The sequence below is a fragment of the Symphalangus syndactylus genome, chromosome 1 (genome assembly GCF_028878055.3).
Source record: "Symphalangus syndactylus isolate Jambi chromosome 1, NHGRI_mSymSyn1-v2.1_pri, whole genome shotgun sequence".
In the NCBI taxonomy this organism is placed as follows: Eukaryota; Metazoa; Chordata; class Mammalia; order Primates; family Hylobatidae; genus Symphalangus; species Symphalangus syndactylus.
This window is the reverse complement of record NC_072423.2, coordinates 17,202,816-17,222,326: the sequence shown is the minus strand read 5'-3', so window position 1 is coordinate 17,222,326 and position 19,511 is coordinate 17,202,816. Positions and strand designations below refer to the sequence as shown.

The 19,511-nt window shown below is 36.3% G+C and overlaps 1 protein-coding gene across 1 annotated transcript in view; it reads left to right on the top strand.

Annotated features, from left to right (window-relative positions):
• The window catches only part of DOK6 (docking protein 6), a 426,698-nt gene that overhangs the window by 145,214 nt on the left and 261,973 nt on the right, over nucleotides 1–19,511 (top strand). The window contains exon 2 of the mRNA XM_055296826.2: nucleotides 13,657–13,764. Coding sequence (XP_055152801.2) covers nucleotides 13,657–13,764 — 108 coding nt within the window. The remainder of the gene's footprint in view (nucleotides 1–13,656; nucleotides 13,765–19,511) is intronic.

Sequence of the window (19,511 nt, the reverse complement as noted above, 5' to 3'; positions counted from 1 at the left end):
AATTCCACAGTTTGAAGAAAACAGTGCTGTGTATTTTTGAAATGCGGTGTTCTGCAATCAACAAGATATAGGGGTTTTAATTTTCAACAACTACCTTTTATTCAATAAATATCTTGATTATCATGTAGTCATAAATCATTGACTTAAAAGTAGGGCAGGTAATATTTATACTGTCTATCAGATATTTGAAATACAAACAATAATTAGAAAAAGAATGGACCCATACAGTGTAAAATACTAAGGTTCTTCTGCTTAGGAAATCCAGGAGCACAGATCAATAAAAAAGGTAAAACATGTATATAGATTGGAAGCACTACACAAAGTAATGGAAAGTCTTCAGTGGCTATATAAAGAAAACCACTGTTATTTTTCATCTTATGCCAGTGGCTTTTAGGAAATTCATATACTGAAACAAACGTCAAAATTTCACTCTTAGCAAAACTGTCTGATTTTAATATATGTGTATTGTTTTTAATGTTTCATTCTTCCCAAAGATGTATTTACATTTTGAATTTTCCAAATTGATTATTAATGTTCCTATGTTTAGAAAATCACTTCTAAAATGTATTGAAATCTCCATAAATAAAAAATAATTGCAAAATGCATTACCCCAGTTCACGTGCTTGGCTATTCAGGCAAGGCCAGTCATGCTCAAGAAAGGCAAGTAGGTTTCACCTATATTTTGCTGAGCAAATTATATTTTGGATGATTGTTATATAAATTAGGAGAGGATTTTAAAAAATCACTTTCCTGGAACATAGTGAGGACTTACTGGACAAAAATTGAAAGGACACCATTTCTACACTTTAGAAGCTCATTGTCTTGTGGACAAATAAAGCAGAAAAATACTTAGGGATTTTTATATATTGATCAAGATGTCAGAGCTTAGAGTGTTTTGGAAAAATAAATCTCTATGTTTTAAGAACTTGGTTTAGGATATTTGGAAATATATTAATCAGTAGATAAACATCTTAAATATATAATCATATATTAAAGATGAATTTTAATATAGCAAGCATTATACCAAATATTCTATATGAAATTTATATTATCTATGTTTGCTCTACATTTTGTAGTGACAATATCAATAAAATTTGTATTTGTATATGTTTTTCCATAGGAACCTGTTTGGAAATATTTAATACATAAATACATCCATAAGTTACCATTAAAATGATATTATACACGTGTATTTATTGATAAGGCATGAAGTTCAGAACATTTGCTATGTGAATAAGAGGATTACTTCCTCCAGGACTTCCACTTCCCATTCTCTTTTAATTTTCTTCATACTGGTTGTTCTTTATTATAATCTGCATGTTATTCAGTTATTTTTTGTCTTTGTGTCTGTAATGAGAGGTGAACTCCATGAAGACAAGGATGGCAGGTGTTCTTTTTTGTTTCATTCACTACTTGACACTAAACAACTGGAAATGTACCTGGAAAATAGCAAATATTCATAAGATGTCTGCTGAATGAATGAATTATGGAATTGGAACTCTTTGAAAAGCTGTATTCTATAGAAAATGTGCGTGTGTGTGTGTGCACACGCGTGCACGCACAAAGACACAGTGTGCTAATTTTGAAGGCTATCAAAATGCTAGCAGTATTTTTCTCTGGATGGTGGTGGAATTTTAAAATATTCTTTAATTGGCTTTTTGGTATTATATGTCATTTTAATAAAAAGAGGAGATAAAAATTAAGATTAGAAACCATAATATGTTAAGATTTAACATTGTGATTTTAAAATATCAATTTCTTCATCTCTATTCATCCCAAACATATTTTGAATGCCTATGTTGCTGCAGGTGGGAAAATAATTGCTGTTCCTGCTCATAAGTCAATTAATAGCTTACCAGGAAAGATAATAAACCATTGAGTGGAGAACAAAATCAAATTGAAATGAAATCCATAACAGTTGTGTAGAGTGTAAATCTATTCTAAAGACTAAGTATTGAAAATAAGTTCATCATTTCACACAAGAATAAAGGGACATAAGTCATGGCCTTCTGTGCATACATCCATTGTTGAAGTGTATGCTTAATTACCACCTCTGGTACAATACAGTTTAGATTAGAGATATTATGATGTGGAAATAGGGCGGGCCACAGATATGGGCTGAGAACAGAGGCTTTGGAGACAAACAAATGCATTAGAGTTTTCGTAGCACCACTTGGTTTTGTGATCTTTGCCAAATTACTTGACTTAAATGGATTAGACCTACTTACCCTTCTGGGCTGTGGCCAGGATTGCCTGACCTTGTGTGTGAAGCCCCCAGCACAGTGGCTCCCTGCTCAGTAAGTGTGGATTTAACACTCTTTGGTAGGTAGAATCCCAGCTTGTCTCCCTTCAGAAGCCCCAGAACAACCACTTTCATATTCACTCCAGACTCCACTGGAAAATCCAGTCATTTACTTATTTCTTTTAACAGATAAACTAAAGATGTTGGGGCTCCTTAGAAACTTGAGTGCCTTAGATGTCAGTACTTCTGGGATGCCTCCATCTTAACCAAAAGCTGTTTGATGTCCACCTGCTCCTTTACAAAGTTCAGTCTCATGTGTGGTTTGTCATAACACCTTTTGTAGCTCATGTAGCAGGGACTGCCTTCTGCTATCCTTGAAAATCCTAGCAAAGGATCAATTCCTCTGTCTCTTTCTGTTCCTATATCACTTTTTCTTACAAATAGGGAGCAAAAATAAGGAGAAAACCAAAATGGGTCTCATAACATCTGCAGAAACTTCAACATGTTATATTTTTAAACTTAAAAAAATTGTATACCCAAAGGACTATAAATCATGCTGCTATAAAGACACATGCACACGTATGTTTATTGCAGCACTATTCACAATAGCAAAGACTTGGATCCAACCCAAATGTCCAACAACGATAGACTGGATTAAGAAAATGTGGCACATATACACCATGGAATACTATGCAGCCATAAAAAATGATGAGTTCATGTCCTTTGTAGGGACATGGATGAAACTGGAAAACATCATTCTCGGTAAACTATCACAGGGACAGAAAACCAAACACCGCATGTTCTCACTCATAGGTGGGAACTGAACAATGAGAACTCATGGACACAGGAAGGGGAACATCACACTCCAGGGACTGTTGTGGGGTGGGGGGAGGGGGGAGGGACAGCATTAGGAGATATACCTAATGCTAAATGACGAGTTAATGGGTGCAGCAAACCAACATGGCACATGGATACATATGTAACAAACCTGCACATTGTGCACATGTACCCTAAAACCTAAAGTATAATAGTAAAATAAAAATAAAAAAATAAAAAAAAATTGTAATTAAGGCACCCATAAAGAAAATGACACAAATGGAGACTATAATGACTAAATGGAGAGTTTAAAGCAAATACTAGTGTACATGCAAATCATATCAAGAAATAGAACTTTGTTAGTAGCCAAAAAGAAACCCCAATCCCAATACATTCCTTCCCATTCACACCAGGACCTCCCACTAAAGGAACCACTGTGCCGATTACAATGGAAGCCACTTTCTCACTCTTTATACACACTTGTCACCTAAGCATGCATCTTTGAACAGTGTAGCTGAGTTTCGGCAATTTGAGGAATTTATAGAAATAAGCCTTGTATCATGCTTTCTTTTGTGTCTGGATTATTTTATTCAACATAACGTTTTTGAGATTTGCCTGTGAGGTTGTATGTAACCACAGTTCATGTATTTCTTTGATTGCTGCCTAGTATTCAACTATATACATCAATCACAACTTCTGCATTTGAGACTTATGTGAATAATGCTATAATGGCCATTCTTCTTGTACAATGCACAGATATTTCTGTTGAGTACATAACCAGGAGTAGAATTGCTAGAACCTGTGTAAATTGTTAGCAGAATTGCTAGATTCTAGATATGTATCTCCCAAAGTCATCTGGTGCACACTCTCTCCATTAGAGTGTGAGACTTCCATTGCTCCATATCCTTACCAACACTTGGTATTATCAGTATTTTTATTTTTTTCTCCATTTTGTTGCAAATGAATTGATATCTCATTGTGCTTTTACTTCAAGTTTCCCTGAGTACAAATAAGATTGAGCATTTTATATAAGCCTATTGACCATTTATACAGCTCCTTTTTATAAGTACCTGCTCAAGTGTCTTGCCCTTTTTAAAACTGGATTGTCTGTCTTCTTCTTTTGGATTCTTTACGTATTCTGGATACGTACCCATTTAACAGTTACGTGTATGGCAAGTATCTTCTAATCAATTCCTTGGTTTTTGATTCTCTGATAATTCTTTTGTAATATACAAAAATTTATGTTCTTATTTATTTATGCTTATTTTCTCTTACAATAATGTTTTGTGTCTTATTTTTCCCTACTTTGAAATCACTGACATACTAATTAACATACTATATTTTCTTCAAAAAGCTTTAATTACTGGACCTTTTACACAAATATTAAGGATCCACCTGATTCCTAACACTGAAAATGTAAGTGTCGCCATTTTGGAGAAGAGTAACATGCTTTAAAGAGCAAAAGTCCTGCTGAGTGGGCATTGTAGTAGTTTTTTTAAACAGGTGTAGTCTTTTTTTACATTAAGAAAAAAAGAATCCTTCTAACACTGGTTTTGGGATATCATGTCAGGAAAAGGTCAATTTTCACTTTGTTTTCAATATATTTATCCAACTATCCTAGAGCTATTTATTAAAAAGTCTTTTTCCATTGCTTTGAAGTGCTCCATTTGTCATAAATCAAATATCTATATATGTGTTTATTGACGGTTCTGTTCCACTGATCTATTTGTATCTGTCTGATTCTACAGTGTCTTAATTACTGTGCCTTCTAATTGGTCTTGGTATTCTATATAGCAAGTCTTCCCATTTTGTTACTCAACCTTATTTGAATCCTTTTAATTTTTTGGTTTGTAACCAAACATATAATCAGTTTCTCTCATGTTCCGTGTGAGCTTGAAAATAATTCATATTATGCAATCATTGGGTACTGCATTCTGCAGAGGTCTATTTAATCAATTTGATAAATATTGTTGCTCAGATACTGCGTATCCTTCCTGATTTGTATATGATCATTCTAGCAGATACTGACGTTTTAAACAAACAAAGAAACACGTTATTGTGGCCTTGTCGGTTTTTGTCCATTCTGATTTACAATTCTGAGGCTACATTCATGAATGCATATAAATTCAGAAGAGTTTACACATTCTGCTGAATTAACCTCTGATCATTCCAAAGTGTCTCCATCTCTAATAATACATTTTGCTTTAAAGTAGACTTTGATATTAATATAGTTACATCAGTTTCTTTTTGTTAAGATTTAAGTTCTATTATGTTCTCTCACTGCTTAGAGCTTTTCATGGCATCAGGGAGTAAAAGCCAAGATCCCTTCCTGACCTGGCTCGTCCCTGTCTCTCTGAACTCCAGCCACCTTGTTCCGATTCTCTGCCCTCCACACTGGCCCCTTGCAGCTCCTGAAGCAGTTCAGAAGCTTCCACATCGGGGTATTTACGTGTGCAATTCTCTCTGGCTGAAATGCTCTTTCCTCAGATGTCTGCATCACTCATTCTTTCATGTTCTCTAATGCTGCTCCTAAAAGTCTCCCTGGGGGTTGAGCCTTTCCTCACCACACCCAATGTTCCCTTCTCCATCCTTGTGCATAATTCTCTCCATAGCACATAGCCAAAAAAAAAAAAAAGCTATTTACAAATGTGCTTATTTATTTGCTGTCCACCCATCTACCATATTGAAATGGTAGTTTCATGCAGCCGGAACTTTGTTTCCATAAGGGCAGAAACTTGGCTTTTGTTGTTATTATTTTATTTGTTTAAATTCTTTATTACTCTATCCAGAGAATGTAGAACTCTCAAGTACTTTTTGAATAAATGAATGAATGAATAAGAGGGATTGTAGCATTATATTTATCTGTGTATCTATCTATGGATCTATCTATTTAACAGCCATTAAATATAAGATAGTATTAAGATAGAGCAAAACTCATTTCTCTGTTGGAAAGATAGCTAAAGCTAAACTCATCAGTGCACTAAAGTTAATCCTCTGCATTGACTACTTTTTTTACACAAACCAAGTGTGTCTTTCAATAGTACTACACACGTTTTGTCAAAGGGCGAACACTTAAGACCAAGTAACTGAAATTACTCATAGCATAAACCTGTAAATAACTCTTCTGGATGGGCTTTGCTGATTTGTTTATTCATTTGTTGTCTTGATGGTTCGTCTGATACACAGTTATACATTAATAATTAAATCTTATTCCCCAAGATGTCATTCATATGGTATCTTGCTTTCAGAAGGGCACACAAACTTAGCCACTCCAGCTATGACACTTCCTTCTATAATTTTTTAAATCTCAAGGAACAAACTTTCTAACACCTCCTTTAGAGCAATGGACTCTCAGGTTTGACAACTTCCATAATTGAAAATTCTTCCGAGTTTCTAACCAAAATCCTACTTGAAGTGCAGGGCTCATTAGATCAACAGCTTGTGATAAAACAGGCCCATTAAATCCAACTTCTGGTTAAGGCAGAGCTTGTGAATGAGTCCTAGCTAAATAACGTAATTATGGCTATGAACTGAAGCCAAGAAATCTGCCACCTATTTCACAGTGAGTCTTAAATGGAAACAGGCTATCCTTTGTGTAAAATCACCTTGAAAAGGAGAAAGAACTAAGGAAAAGAGATTGCTATGCGGTAAAATGGTTTTCATCAGATGGAAGGGGATTAAGAAGGTATTTAATTATGGCATGCTGGCTGGCTGGTTAACACGGTGGAAAGCTGAGGGTGTGGACCGGCTGTGATCCTGGGAATTCCTGGAGTCCTAGCAACAACATGGAATTTTCTATATGAGAATCGGAGAGGCACCTAGGAGCCTGTTTGATGAAATAGCTGGCATGTTTAGGAGACAGTTTTGAATGAGAAAGTGAAATCAGTTAATCCCCCAGGGATTAACAGTGGTACAGCATCCTGAAATGATGGGGAAGGCAGGAATGTCATCTGCTGTAAGACAGACACTGGGGAAGGTACATTTTCTTGTAAGCAATAGGTTCTGTTGCTAACCAGCCAAATGGTCTCTGTACCTTGAGATGCCCTTGAAGAGCCAAGTAGTACCTGAAGCGACTGCCCCATCTCCTCCCACCTACTGCTAATGGAGGTCATTAGTTTATGTCCCATTCTCATGGGATACAAATAAAAATAAGGTACTGCATTTCATTTATGTGGTACTCTTTCATGTACTCAAAGAATTTGTATCTTTCATTTACAAGCAAAATAAAACCTATTCCTTTATTATCCTTTTTTCTCCAAGGAGTGATTTCCTGGTCTCAGGCAGTCATTTCTGCTGTTCAGTCCTGGAATTTCTCCAACACTCTCACATAAGGCATCAGTTATAGGGCCTAAAGCAGATCCTAATGCACTAATAAAATCTGGTTTGACGAAGAGTACAAAAAGGTGATCTCCTTGTACTTCTGCTTATTTTATACTTCTGGTACAGAGGTGGCTTTTAGTGTGCTGACTCATACTTAATTTGATTTTACACTGACACAGAATGACACTTGCAAATTCTCCACACCAGCGCCTTTTTTATTTTACTCCTATTAAAAAGCAAAATACTTTGAAAAACTGTGTCCAAAGAGGGGTAGAAGATGGAAGTCTGCATTTATTAAATGATTTTTTTTGCTACTTTAAGATTCAGCCAGAGATCTGATCAAAATATAACTGGTCCATAGCCATGGTGAATTCATATTTCCTAATAAATCATATGTTTTCATTATTTGATGAGATTTTTATTAGACTTTTAAAATATCAAACATAACTTAATTAAGACAAACAGAAATGAAGGACATTGTACAACATACCTAACCATTAGACTTCCAAATTGTTTAGGTCACGAAAAACAAAGTGTCACCTATCAGAGGAGACTAAGGAGACAGAACAACTACATGCAACTTGATATCCTGTGTTAAATCTTGAAACAGAACAGGACGAGAAAAATCTGGCAAAATCTGAGCAGAATCTTTAGTTTAGTTAATAGTATTTGACCAATATTAGTGCATTCATTTTGAAAATGTACCATTGTTATAAGAATGCTATTAGAGGAAGCTGTATAGAGTACACAGGAACTCCACCATTTTTGCAAGTGTTTATAAATCTAAACTTATTCCAAGATAAAAATAATAATAATAACTTAAGGGCCTCAACTTGGTAAACAGTCTACTACATAGAATCTTTAAAAATCAGTCTTATCTCTGCGTGATTGCCTTTCTTAATGTAATAGCAAAGAGATAAGACACTGTCAAAAATATTAAATCTATTTTTTCCTTATTATCTATTATTAGGTTTATTTTAAAACAATATTGAGTGCCTACATAGAAATACACCTTCCGGCTCATGTTTAAGTCACTCTTTAATGGAAAATAACTACAGTAACATCAGATGGGGAATTACAGTCAGCAAGTATGTGTATACATATTTCCACGAATATTATAAGGTTTCATTTAACATCATGATTGTTCCCAAGCTATGAGTAACAAAATGACAGAGAGTACAGGGGAAAGCATTGCTCTGTACAAAAAGACAACAACTATATTACTAGGGATTTGAGTCTCAATTTTACTCCTCAATTAAGACTTCAAATCCATTAATGAATAGCTAAAAGATAAAACATTGATAATCTCTATACATCCCACTTTGCAGATAATATCTCTTTCTGTTAGCAGTCTCTCAATAGATTCGTGTAACTGTTTTTTACTTCCCCAATATTATTACTCTGACAACTACCACAACCAGCACTATCCTACCGTCACTGCTAGTTTTAAAAAAAGATATCTAAAATTACCTCAGTTCCAGCTTCTGTAACAAAATTTCATATACCTGGTGGCTTGAACCACAGAAATTTATTTTTTCACAGTTCTGGAGGTTGCAAGTTTGAGATGAGGGTGCCAGCCCCATTGGGTTCTGCTGAAGGCTTTCTTCCTGGCTTGCACATGGCCACATTCTCACTGTGCATTCATGTGACCTCTTCCTTGTGAGTAAGCAGAGAGAGAGAGAGAAAGCAAGTTCTCTCCTGTGTCTTCTTGTAAGAGCACTAATACCATTATCAAGGCCCAACCCTCATGACCTCATCTAACCCTACTTTCTTCCCAAAGGCCCCATCTCCGAATACTAGCACCTTGGGAGTTAGGGCATCAGTAGATGAATTCTGTGGGGATGCAGTTCAGTCATGGCAGTATCAGAAACCCAAGAGTTTCAGATAAGAGCTTATGGATTACTTTTCAAATTCACATGCTAGATGCTTTCTTCAGGCTATGTCTTGTAATCCTCAAAGAGCATCTTCATGAGGTATATTGATCTTAACTTCTACAAATGAAGGTGTTTAAGGAATAGCAGAACCTGCACTAAAAATTAAATTATTGTGACTAAAAAACTATGTTTTTAGGCATTACAATATAATATCCTGAATTCTAATACAAAAATGTGAATTGTACTAAAGACTGAGTGAAATGATTTATGCTGTCCAAAAATTATTTCATGCTATATGGTGAAGAGAGTAATTTTAGGAAAACCAAATTAGATGCCGATTTTTTCTTTTCTTTTCAGTCGTGTATTAGTGAATGTCAATATAAATAGTTGTATTGCTTAACAAATATTCCAACTACTGTGAAATATAGTAGGAACTCATATGTGTATTCAATGGAATAAACAGTTTTGTTTATTGATATTATATATAACATAATTCTCATAATTATGAAAATCATTTGAAAACCTTAAAACTATATTGATGCAAACAATAATTTTTACAGTACATGTAAATACCGATAATGGTTATAGATGTGCTGAACAAGGTCTGTTACTAAGAGCATTTTATCCATTTTGAATTAAAATACACTGTGTATACTGACTACCTTCTATGCACTGCATCATGAGCTTTATATACTTAATTTTTTAACACTTAACACTTAATTGTCCTCAGCTAATTTAAGGACACAAGCTCAGAGAGATAAATGCCTTGCCCAAAGTTATGTTGCTCCAGCAAAGGCTGAGCTGGAATTCCAAGTCCAATATTTGTAGTTTCACAGTCTGTACTTGGGAGATCATTAATATGCTATTTAAAAAATTATATGGTGCTCTAATTTTTCTGGTTGCAAAATATTTGCATCTGAATATTCTGGAGCTGAATATTTATTAGAATTTTACATCATTAGGAAAAAAGTGTCCCTTCATATGGCTTTGTCATGTGCAGAAAATTGTACCTACTCTATAAGAAAAAGGAGCTTGAGAAATGGCTGAGCCTTGTGGAGAGTATTCTGTGTACTAGAACATAAGCCCATCTTGGTAAATCCTCCCTCTGTTTCATGAGGTACCCTTTTTATTAGCTAAGACAGTACGTAATTTGTGTAAGGTTGCACAGCTAGTAAGTGGCATAGCCACAATGTAAACCTATGTCTGTCTGATTCCAGAGCTCTATTAAGTTTCCACTATATCAAACTGCCTCTTCTTGATGTTTACATTTGCAAAATCTGTTACCACTTGAAATGTAATTACTTCGTTTAAGTTCAAAAGCAGAATTCTACTGCACTAAATAAATCTATGTAGAATTAAGTTAATTAAAGGTAAACAAACCATATGCTGATCATATTCTAATCATCTGTTTTTTTAAATACATTTCACTGTGGGAGTGTGGATCAGTAAGGGCCAAACAAGCACATAACTACAACATTATGTGTGAAATACAGGAGCTGTATGTGGAAAGAACACCAGGAGCTCTAAAGGAGTAATTTAGTTCATGATTTTCATGTTCATGGTTAGGAAGCATTTGTTAGGGAAGGGGCATCTGATCCAGGCAGAGGAGAGGTATGTTCATGTGTGCAGGAAGTTCAGGGTTATCCTGCATATGCTTTTCAAGGCTCCTGAAGAGGATGTAAGAAAGAAAGGGTAAAATCAAATTATGTATATGCTTGGTTGTTCTACTTTTATAATGAGAGGCCTTCATGTGATTGTTGCAAGAATGCCTTTTAACATGGAAAAGACTGTCTTCTAGTGAATAATAAGCAATGCACACTTCAAAGGAATTATATTATCTAGGCTATATTTGTAAAAAAAAACATAATATGACAACTTTGCAATTTAAATGAAGACATAGAAGAGAAATATTGTGATCTAGATTTCAGAAGTTTCCTTCTATTGATTTCCTCATGGGCATAAAGAAATTATCCACCAGCAAAGAATACACTAAATTTTGAAATTTAAAAGTTGTGGCCAATTTGCATTTTTAGACTTCTTCAATTATTGGAAAGAAAGATTCATTTTATTACCTTGTCTTCAAACATACCTGTTGGGGGAGTGTGATATGGTGGAAAATAGATAATGAACAATCTACAGGTCTAATATTAATCAGTCCTATAAAATAAAGGCAAGGTTCAGAAATTATGGTTTGTGTTAGTGTAATTAGTAGTCTTGGTTTTTTTCAATCAAAGCTTAAGATTCAGACGTGTCCAGTTTGTCAAAGATCAGATAGTTGTAGATATGTGGCATTATTTCTGAGGACTCTTGTTCTGTTCCATTGGTCTATATCTCTGTTTTGGTGCCAGTACCATGCTGTTTTGGTTACTGTAGCCTTGTAGTATAGTTTGAAGTCAGGTAGCATGATGCCTCCAACTTTGTTCTTTTGGCTTAGGATTGACTTTACCTGACAAAAACAAGAAATGAGGACAGGATTCCATATTTAATAAATGGTGCTGGGAAAACTGGCTAGCCTTATGTAGAAAGCTGAAACTGGATCCCTTCCTTACACCTTATACAAAAATTAATTCAAGATGGATTAAAGACTTAAATGTCAGACCTAAAGCCATAAAAACCCTAGAAGAAAACTTAGGCAATACCATTCAGGACATAGGCATGGGCAAGGACTTCATGTCTAAAACACCAAAAGCAATGGCAACAAAAGCCAAAATTGACAAATGGGATCTAATTAAACTAAAGAGCTTCTGCACAGCAAAAGAAACTACCATCAGAGTGAACAGGCAACCTACAGAATGGGAGAAAATTTTTGCAATCTATTCATCAGACAAAGGGCTAATATCCAGAATCTACAATGAACTCAAACAAATTTACAAGAAAAAAACAACCCCATCAAAAAGTGGGCAAAGGATATGAACAGACACTTCTCAAAAGAAGACATTTATGCAGCCAAAAAGCACATGAAAAAAATGCTCATCATCACTGGCCATCAGAGAAATGCAAATCAAAACCACAATGAGATACCATCCACACCAGTTAGAATGGCGATTATTAAAAAGCCAGGAAACAACAGGTGCTGGAGAGGATGTGGAGAAATAGGAACACTTTTACACTGTTTGTGGGACTGTAAACTAGTTCAACCATTGTGGAAGTAAGTGTGGCGATTCCTCAGGGATCTAGAACTAGAAATACCATTTGACCCAGCCATCCCATTACTGGGTATATACCCAAAGGATTATAAATCATGCTGCTATAAAGACGCATGCACACGTATGTTTATTGTGGCACTATTCACAACAGCAAAGACTTGGAACCAAGCCAAATGTCCAACAATGATAGACTGGATTAAGAAAATGTGGCACATATACACCATGGAATACTATGCAGCCATAAAAAGGATGAGTTCATGTCCTTTGTAGGGACATGGATGAAGCTGGAAACCATCATTCTCAGCAAACTATCACAAGGACAAAAAGCCAAACACCACATGTTCTCACTCATAGGTGGGAATTGAACAATGAGAACACATGGACACAGGAAGGGGAATATCACACACCAGGGCCTGTTGTGGGTGGGGGGAGGGGGGAGGGATAGCATTAGAAGATATACCTAATGTTAAATGACGAGTTAATGGGTGCAGCACACCAACATGGCACATGTATATATATGTAACAAACCTGCACATTGTGCACGTGTACCCTAAAACTTAAAGTATAAAAAAAAAAAAAAGATTCAGACATGTGTGTTCAAATCCTGACATTGGCACAAACTTTATCTTGAAATGAAAGTAATGCCTATTTTATACGTATCTCATTTCATTATGAGGATTAAATATGTATATAAATTTTAATTTATTGCACATAAGTATTTAATAAATACTTCCTATTACAAAAGTTAAAAAGTGTGAGAGAGATATGTTCATAATAAAAATATATTTCTTGCTGCTTTCAAAGTTATTAATGAACATCTATTTTTAAAAATCTAAAATTCTACAAGTAAATTTTCAAATGTGATTTTTTTCAAAGATAGAAAATTGAGTATTATGTAAGTGCTTCACTTAACTTTATTAACCTGCCATTGCACTAGCATGGACGATGGAGAATTGTCTGTCACTAGGATGGTGATAATAATTTATACGGTATTGACATCCAGATGATTTAGTTATATTAAAGACTACTAAAATCAGCCAGCACAGTGAAAACCTCAAAACAAAATCTTTTCACAAAAAATTATTTTACATGAAATATCATATTTTTTAAAAAAACTGTAATCTTAAGAACATGCTTGTCAATCAAAAACAGTTCCTCTCTGTGAAGTGCACTTAAAAAATTGATCAATTGAATAAACTCCTGATGTCGTAAACTCATGTAAAAATATGGATAATGGGATTCCTTTATTTGCTTTCAGATTTTCAGACGATGCTGGTTGGTTTTCAAGAAGGCTTCTAGCAAAGGACCCAGAAGGTTAGAAAAATTTCCAGATGAAAAGGCAGCTTATTTCAGAAACTTTCATAAGGTAAGTCACGGTCCTGGGAGTCCCTGGGGAATAACTGGGCCCTTGAAGACTTGTGGAGATATTTCTATGATAGATGAAATCTGCAGTGGCAAAAATTAATGGCTTGGGGAAAATGCCCTTTTCTGATAAAATGCACAAGTTATTTTTCTCCTTTAATTATCTGTTGTAAATGCCAGTGGTACCTCTGCAAAACCAAAGACTCATTTTTATTGCTACTTTGCAAAATGAGATGACTCATAACTCAACCAAATCCTTTTCTAAGGTGCTGAGTAGGTATTTTCTCTCTATTGAGGTTAATTATGCATTTGTTACTTGGCATAAACTGTGAACAATATTTAGTAGATAAAAATTAGGGGGCTGCCTTTAACAGTGTTAATGATATTGTTAATGTATATGGCATTTGCTGTTTTGTAAGCTCCTTAACAAGAAAATGATCATTGAATATGCTGATGTGTAGAGATAAGGCATAGATACTAGGAATAAAATATCAGTTTCTAAGAATTAAAAGAATGTAAAACATAACCCCAAAATGATGCTAAATATCTTTCATGATAACATCAAAACACAGGTAGGTATTTTATAGTAATACAAAGGATTCATGATCAAAACTCAGAGTTGTAGAACAGTGTTGCTTAATTGGTAGAATGCTCAGTAAGGATTTTAATTTCTCATTGGTCGTACGTGGAGTAAGGTTTCCTGGATAATGTAATGAATTTGTGGAATTTTATTTTATGTAATATATTATTCTAATTTCTTTTTTAAAAATAGATTATTTGACAATAACTAGTATTTATTATTATTAATTATGAATATTAACTAGTAATCATTTAAAATTTGAGCTTATAAAACTGTCTAGGAACCATTTTCTCTATGTGTGTGTATATTATATATATATATTTTTAAAAATATTTTAAATATAAATAGACATTGGTCTTGCTGTGTTGCTGGTCTCAAACTCCTGATCTCAAACAATCCTCCTGCCTTGATTTCCCAAAGTGCTGGGATTACAGGCATGAGCTACCATACCCAGCCAAGTATTCCGTACATTGATATAGATTTACTGCCAGAGAATACAAGTTTCTGTCCAGTCACTTACTAGCTCGTGGATGTTTGGTTTTCTCATGAGTAGACGAATTTTAAAATTGTTATATATCTCTAAAGATTATTTGATGTATGATATCATAAAACAGCCAGCATAATACTTCTTAATCTCATTATATGCAATTATTTGAATTCTAAAGTCTTACTGATATGTTTGTGTTATAACTATGATTATGACTTTGGCAATAATGTTAAACCTAACTTAATGAGGAGCTGCTGGGTTGTAAAAATGTGAGTCCCTGATATTTAGTTTGTGAGTAAAATTTTATGGGCTGAGCATATTATATTATATCTTATTTAGATGCCTGGTCAGAGTTCCTGCCTGCTGGTGAGTGACATACACTAGTTGGAGCTCTCTAGCCTGTACAGCTGGGTTTATTTGTTTATTTATAGACAGAGTCTGGCTCTGTCGCCCAGGCTGGATGGAGTGCAGTGGCGCGATCTCGGCTCACTGCAAGCTCCGCCTCCCGGGTTCACGCCATTCTCCTGCCTCAGCCTCCCGAGTAGCTGGGACTACAGGCGCCCGCCACTGCACCCAGCTAATTTTTTGTATTTTTAGTAAAGACGGGGTTTCACCATGTTAGCCAGGATGGTCTCTATCTCCTGACCTCATGATCCACCCGCCTCGGCCTCCCAAAGTGCTGGGATTACAGGCGTGAACCACCGCACCCGGCCCAGTTTATTTTTACTCACAAATGAAACAGGAAAAATTGTCAAGAAACGTTATTATGTTATCTCTGGACTCAACTATCTTTTATTTGAAAAAAATAGACACAGTCTAGTACTCCAACCCCACTATAAGGATTGGTAATTTGGACACAGATGGGTGTGGAGTGTCTGCTCTATGCTAGGCATTCCACTCCTGGTTGGGAATTGAAAGATGCGTGAGACACAGTCTTGCCCCGAAAAAGCTTGCATTCTAGTGGAAAAGACACAAATGCACAAATAACTTCAATTCAATATAGCAAGTACAGATGGAGAAGTATTCATAGATTGCTGAAGAAAGAGCATTTTACCTAATTTGGAACTCAGGTAAAACTTCTCTGCAAAGATGATATTTGAATGGCCAAACTAGTGGTGGTAATGTGTCAGCCAAATGAAGAGAAAGGGTCATCTCTAGGAGGCATGTGGAACAGCCCTTCCTCCTTATTTTATATTCTCTTGATTTTTACTGCCTTGGCCACTTCTTATCCCACAGAGGCAATCACAGGCACTCCACGGCAGTGCTCAGAGCTAAAGAAAATGCTAACTCCTATTTATCTTACAGATTGCCTCTTTGAAAATCACTTGGCTTCCACTGTGAGTTGTGAATTTCAAGGCAAACTTCATTCCTTGAATTATTCTGTGAATTGTCAAAACATGGTCTATCCGTTAGCCTGGTATGGAACTCCATCATTAACATCATCAGACATGTTTACAGAGCCCTTACCATGAATGTGGCACTGGACCATGCACTGGAGATACAGTATTGGAAAGATGGTGCTGTAGTCTATCATTGATCTTCACTTCTTGATAACATAAAACAATGTAACTATGTAATAAATGTGTCTTTATTTAAAAAAATAGGATAATATAATACAGAATTAATGGATAACAGCTATAGATATGAGTAGGCTAAGACTCAACTGAAAAGAAAAAGACTCAATCCTTAACAAATCCAGTGATATAAAGAAAGATCATTCTAAGAAGAAAGAAAAATTTTTAAAAACCATTACTAAAAAAAAAAAATGAGGCAGGAACAATTCAGTGTGATCAAGGATCTGAAAGAGATCTGTTGTGACTGGAGTGTAGGAAAAGAAGTAATAAAAACTGAATTAAACGACAAGTGATGAGAGTCAATGACAGGGGTTTAAGCCTGGGTCTGGCGTTATAGTCTTAAAATACCACTTTGTGTTTTCATTTCCAGTACACAACAGTGATCCTCTGACAGTATAACTCTCCCACAGATGATATATAGAAACTCTGGATGTCAGGTTCAAGCCCCAGCTGAGGTCTGCAGGGAGTGAGTAGTTGGGGGTAGGGAGCTGGAAGAACACTCAAGAAATGACAGGTAGATGACACATGGCTTTATTCCGCAGCTCTCTCACACCGTCTGTCTCATCAGCAGCTTACTTATATTGTCCACCTTTATCTCGGCTGCTTGCTCCAGCTGTGCCCTTCTCAGCAGCCTCTGTGGCTCCTGCCACTCCCACTCACAGCTGCATGGCCAGCTCTCCCTTATGGAGTCAGCAGCTTCACTCTCTCCCTCTCAGCCCAAGCTGGTTCTGGCTCCCCACTGCCTGCCTTCAGGCAACCGGCTCTCCCTTACAGAGTCAGCAACTTCACTGTCTCTCTGGGCACAAGCCCAACCTGTGTCCTGGCTCCCCCGTGTTCAACTGCAAAACGAACACATTTGCAGAGACCACTCTGGCTCTCTTTCTCTGGGCATGCCATATGCACAGCGTCAGCAGGGCAGTCAGACCTTTTACAAACACTAGTGGCTCCGAGCCAGGTGATGAGCCTTCCCGTGTTATGGCTACGTAGCTGTGTTTACATAATGCATGGAATTATGCACCTGCACTCCAATCCTGCTGAGTCATGCAGGATGTTTACCTTGGCCTGTTCTTGACCTAAGCACATCCATTTACCTTACACTGGACAAAATACAAAAACAAACAAGTCCCTGGGTCTCTGAAAAAAGCAAGTCGTTTGTGGGGGAAAGTCAGATCTGGAAACAAGGGAATGACAGCTTCTCCCTTTCTCTGGGTGCAGCTTTAGGCTGGGGGCAGATGTAGTCACACCAAAGCAATATTGGCCATGGCAATGGGATGACTAAAACCTGCAGTTCCCAACTACCAAGGCATGAACCAGTGCTGGTCTGTGCCCTGTTAGAAACCAGGCTGCATAGCAGGAGGTGAGCAGCAGTGGGCAAGGGAGCAAAGCTTCATCTATGTTCATTTACAGCTGCTCCCCATGGCTGGCATTACCACCTGAGCTCCACCTCCTCTCAGATCGGCGGCAGCATTACATTCTCATAGGAGCACAAACGCTATTGTGAACTATGCATGAAAGGCATCCAGGCTGTGCACTCCTTATGAGAATCTAATGCATGATGATCTGTCACTGTCTCCCATCACCCCCAGATGGGACCATCTAGTTGCTATAAAACAACCTCAGGGCTCCCACTGATTCTACATTATGGTGAGTTGTATAATTATTTCATTATGTACTACAATGTAATAATAGTAGAAATAAAGTGCACAATAAATGTAATACGCTTGAATCATCCCGAAACTGTCCCCAGCCCCCACCAACCCCCTGGTCCGTGGAAAAATTGTCTTCCAGGAAACCTGTCCCTGGTGCCAAACAGGTTGGGAACCACTGACTAAAACAACCACAGGAAGACTCGGCATCATTGTTCAGAAACCAGGAGAAATCTAGGCTGCCAGAAAGGGAGGAAGAAACTCCATCAAAGATAATACTAGAGAAGGGGAGCTCTTAAATATGTACATAAACTCAGAACGAGAGTGTGGCTGACACTTGAACCAGCTATGAAGTGGCAAATTGAAAGCAACTCACAACTAAAGCTTAAGTATCTGACTGAAGTTTGAGCCACACCCCACCACAGCTGTAGCATTTGGCAATTCAGTCTAAGCAAGGTAATTGCTTGCTGAAACAAAACACTAACCATCTCAGAGAAATGTAACAGAATCCAGAGGCTATGCATGACAATTACAATATCCAATATAAAATCCAAAATTCCTCAAGATAAAAAATACTAGGAAAATGGAGTCCAATCTAAAAGGAAAAGAAAATCAGCAAATGTTCAACCTGATATGATTCAGATTCTGAATTATTAGAATGGGATTTAAAACCAGCTATTATGCCTATGCTTGATGAAGTGAATGAAAATATCATTACTCTTTCAATAAAAAAAAGTATTTTTGGCAGAAAAACAAAAATTATTTTTTAAGAAATCTTAATATAAATCATTCTACCATAAAGGCACATGCACATGTACGTATGTCGCAACACTATTCACAGTACCAAAGACGTGGAATCAGCCTAAGAAAATGTCGTAGATATACACCATATGGTACATACCGATACTATGTGGCCATGAAAAAAAAACAAGAACATATATAACATGGATGGAACTGGAGGCCATTATCCTTAGCAAACTAATGCAGTAACAGTAAAACCATATACCACCTGTTCTCACTTATAAGTGAGAGCTAAATAATGAGAATATCTAGACAGAATGAGAGGAACAACAGACACTGGGATCTACTTGAGGGAGGAGGATGGATGGAAGGAGGTTTCAGGAAAAAAAACTGTTGAGTACTATGCTTAGTACCTGGGTGATGAAATAATCTGTACATCAAACCCCCGGTCACAAGTTTACCTATATAACAAACCTGCACATACACCCCTAACCTAAAATAAAAGTTAAACAATATATTTTTTAAAAAAGCAAAAACAAAACTCACCTGCAAAAAGGAAAAAAAAGAGAAATCCTAAATGGAAACTTTAGAACTACAAGTAAGACCTCCAAAATTTAAATTTCACTGGATAGGATTAATAGCAGGAAGAAAATAATAGAAGAAATAGTGAACTTGAAGATAGAACAACAACAACAACAAAAAATCACTGGCTATGAAAAAGAG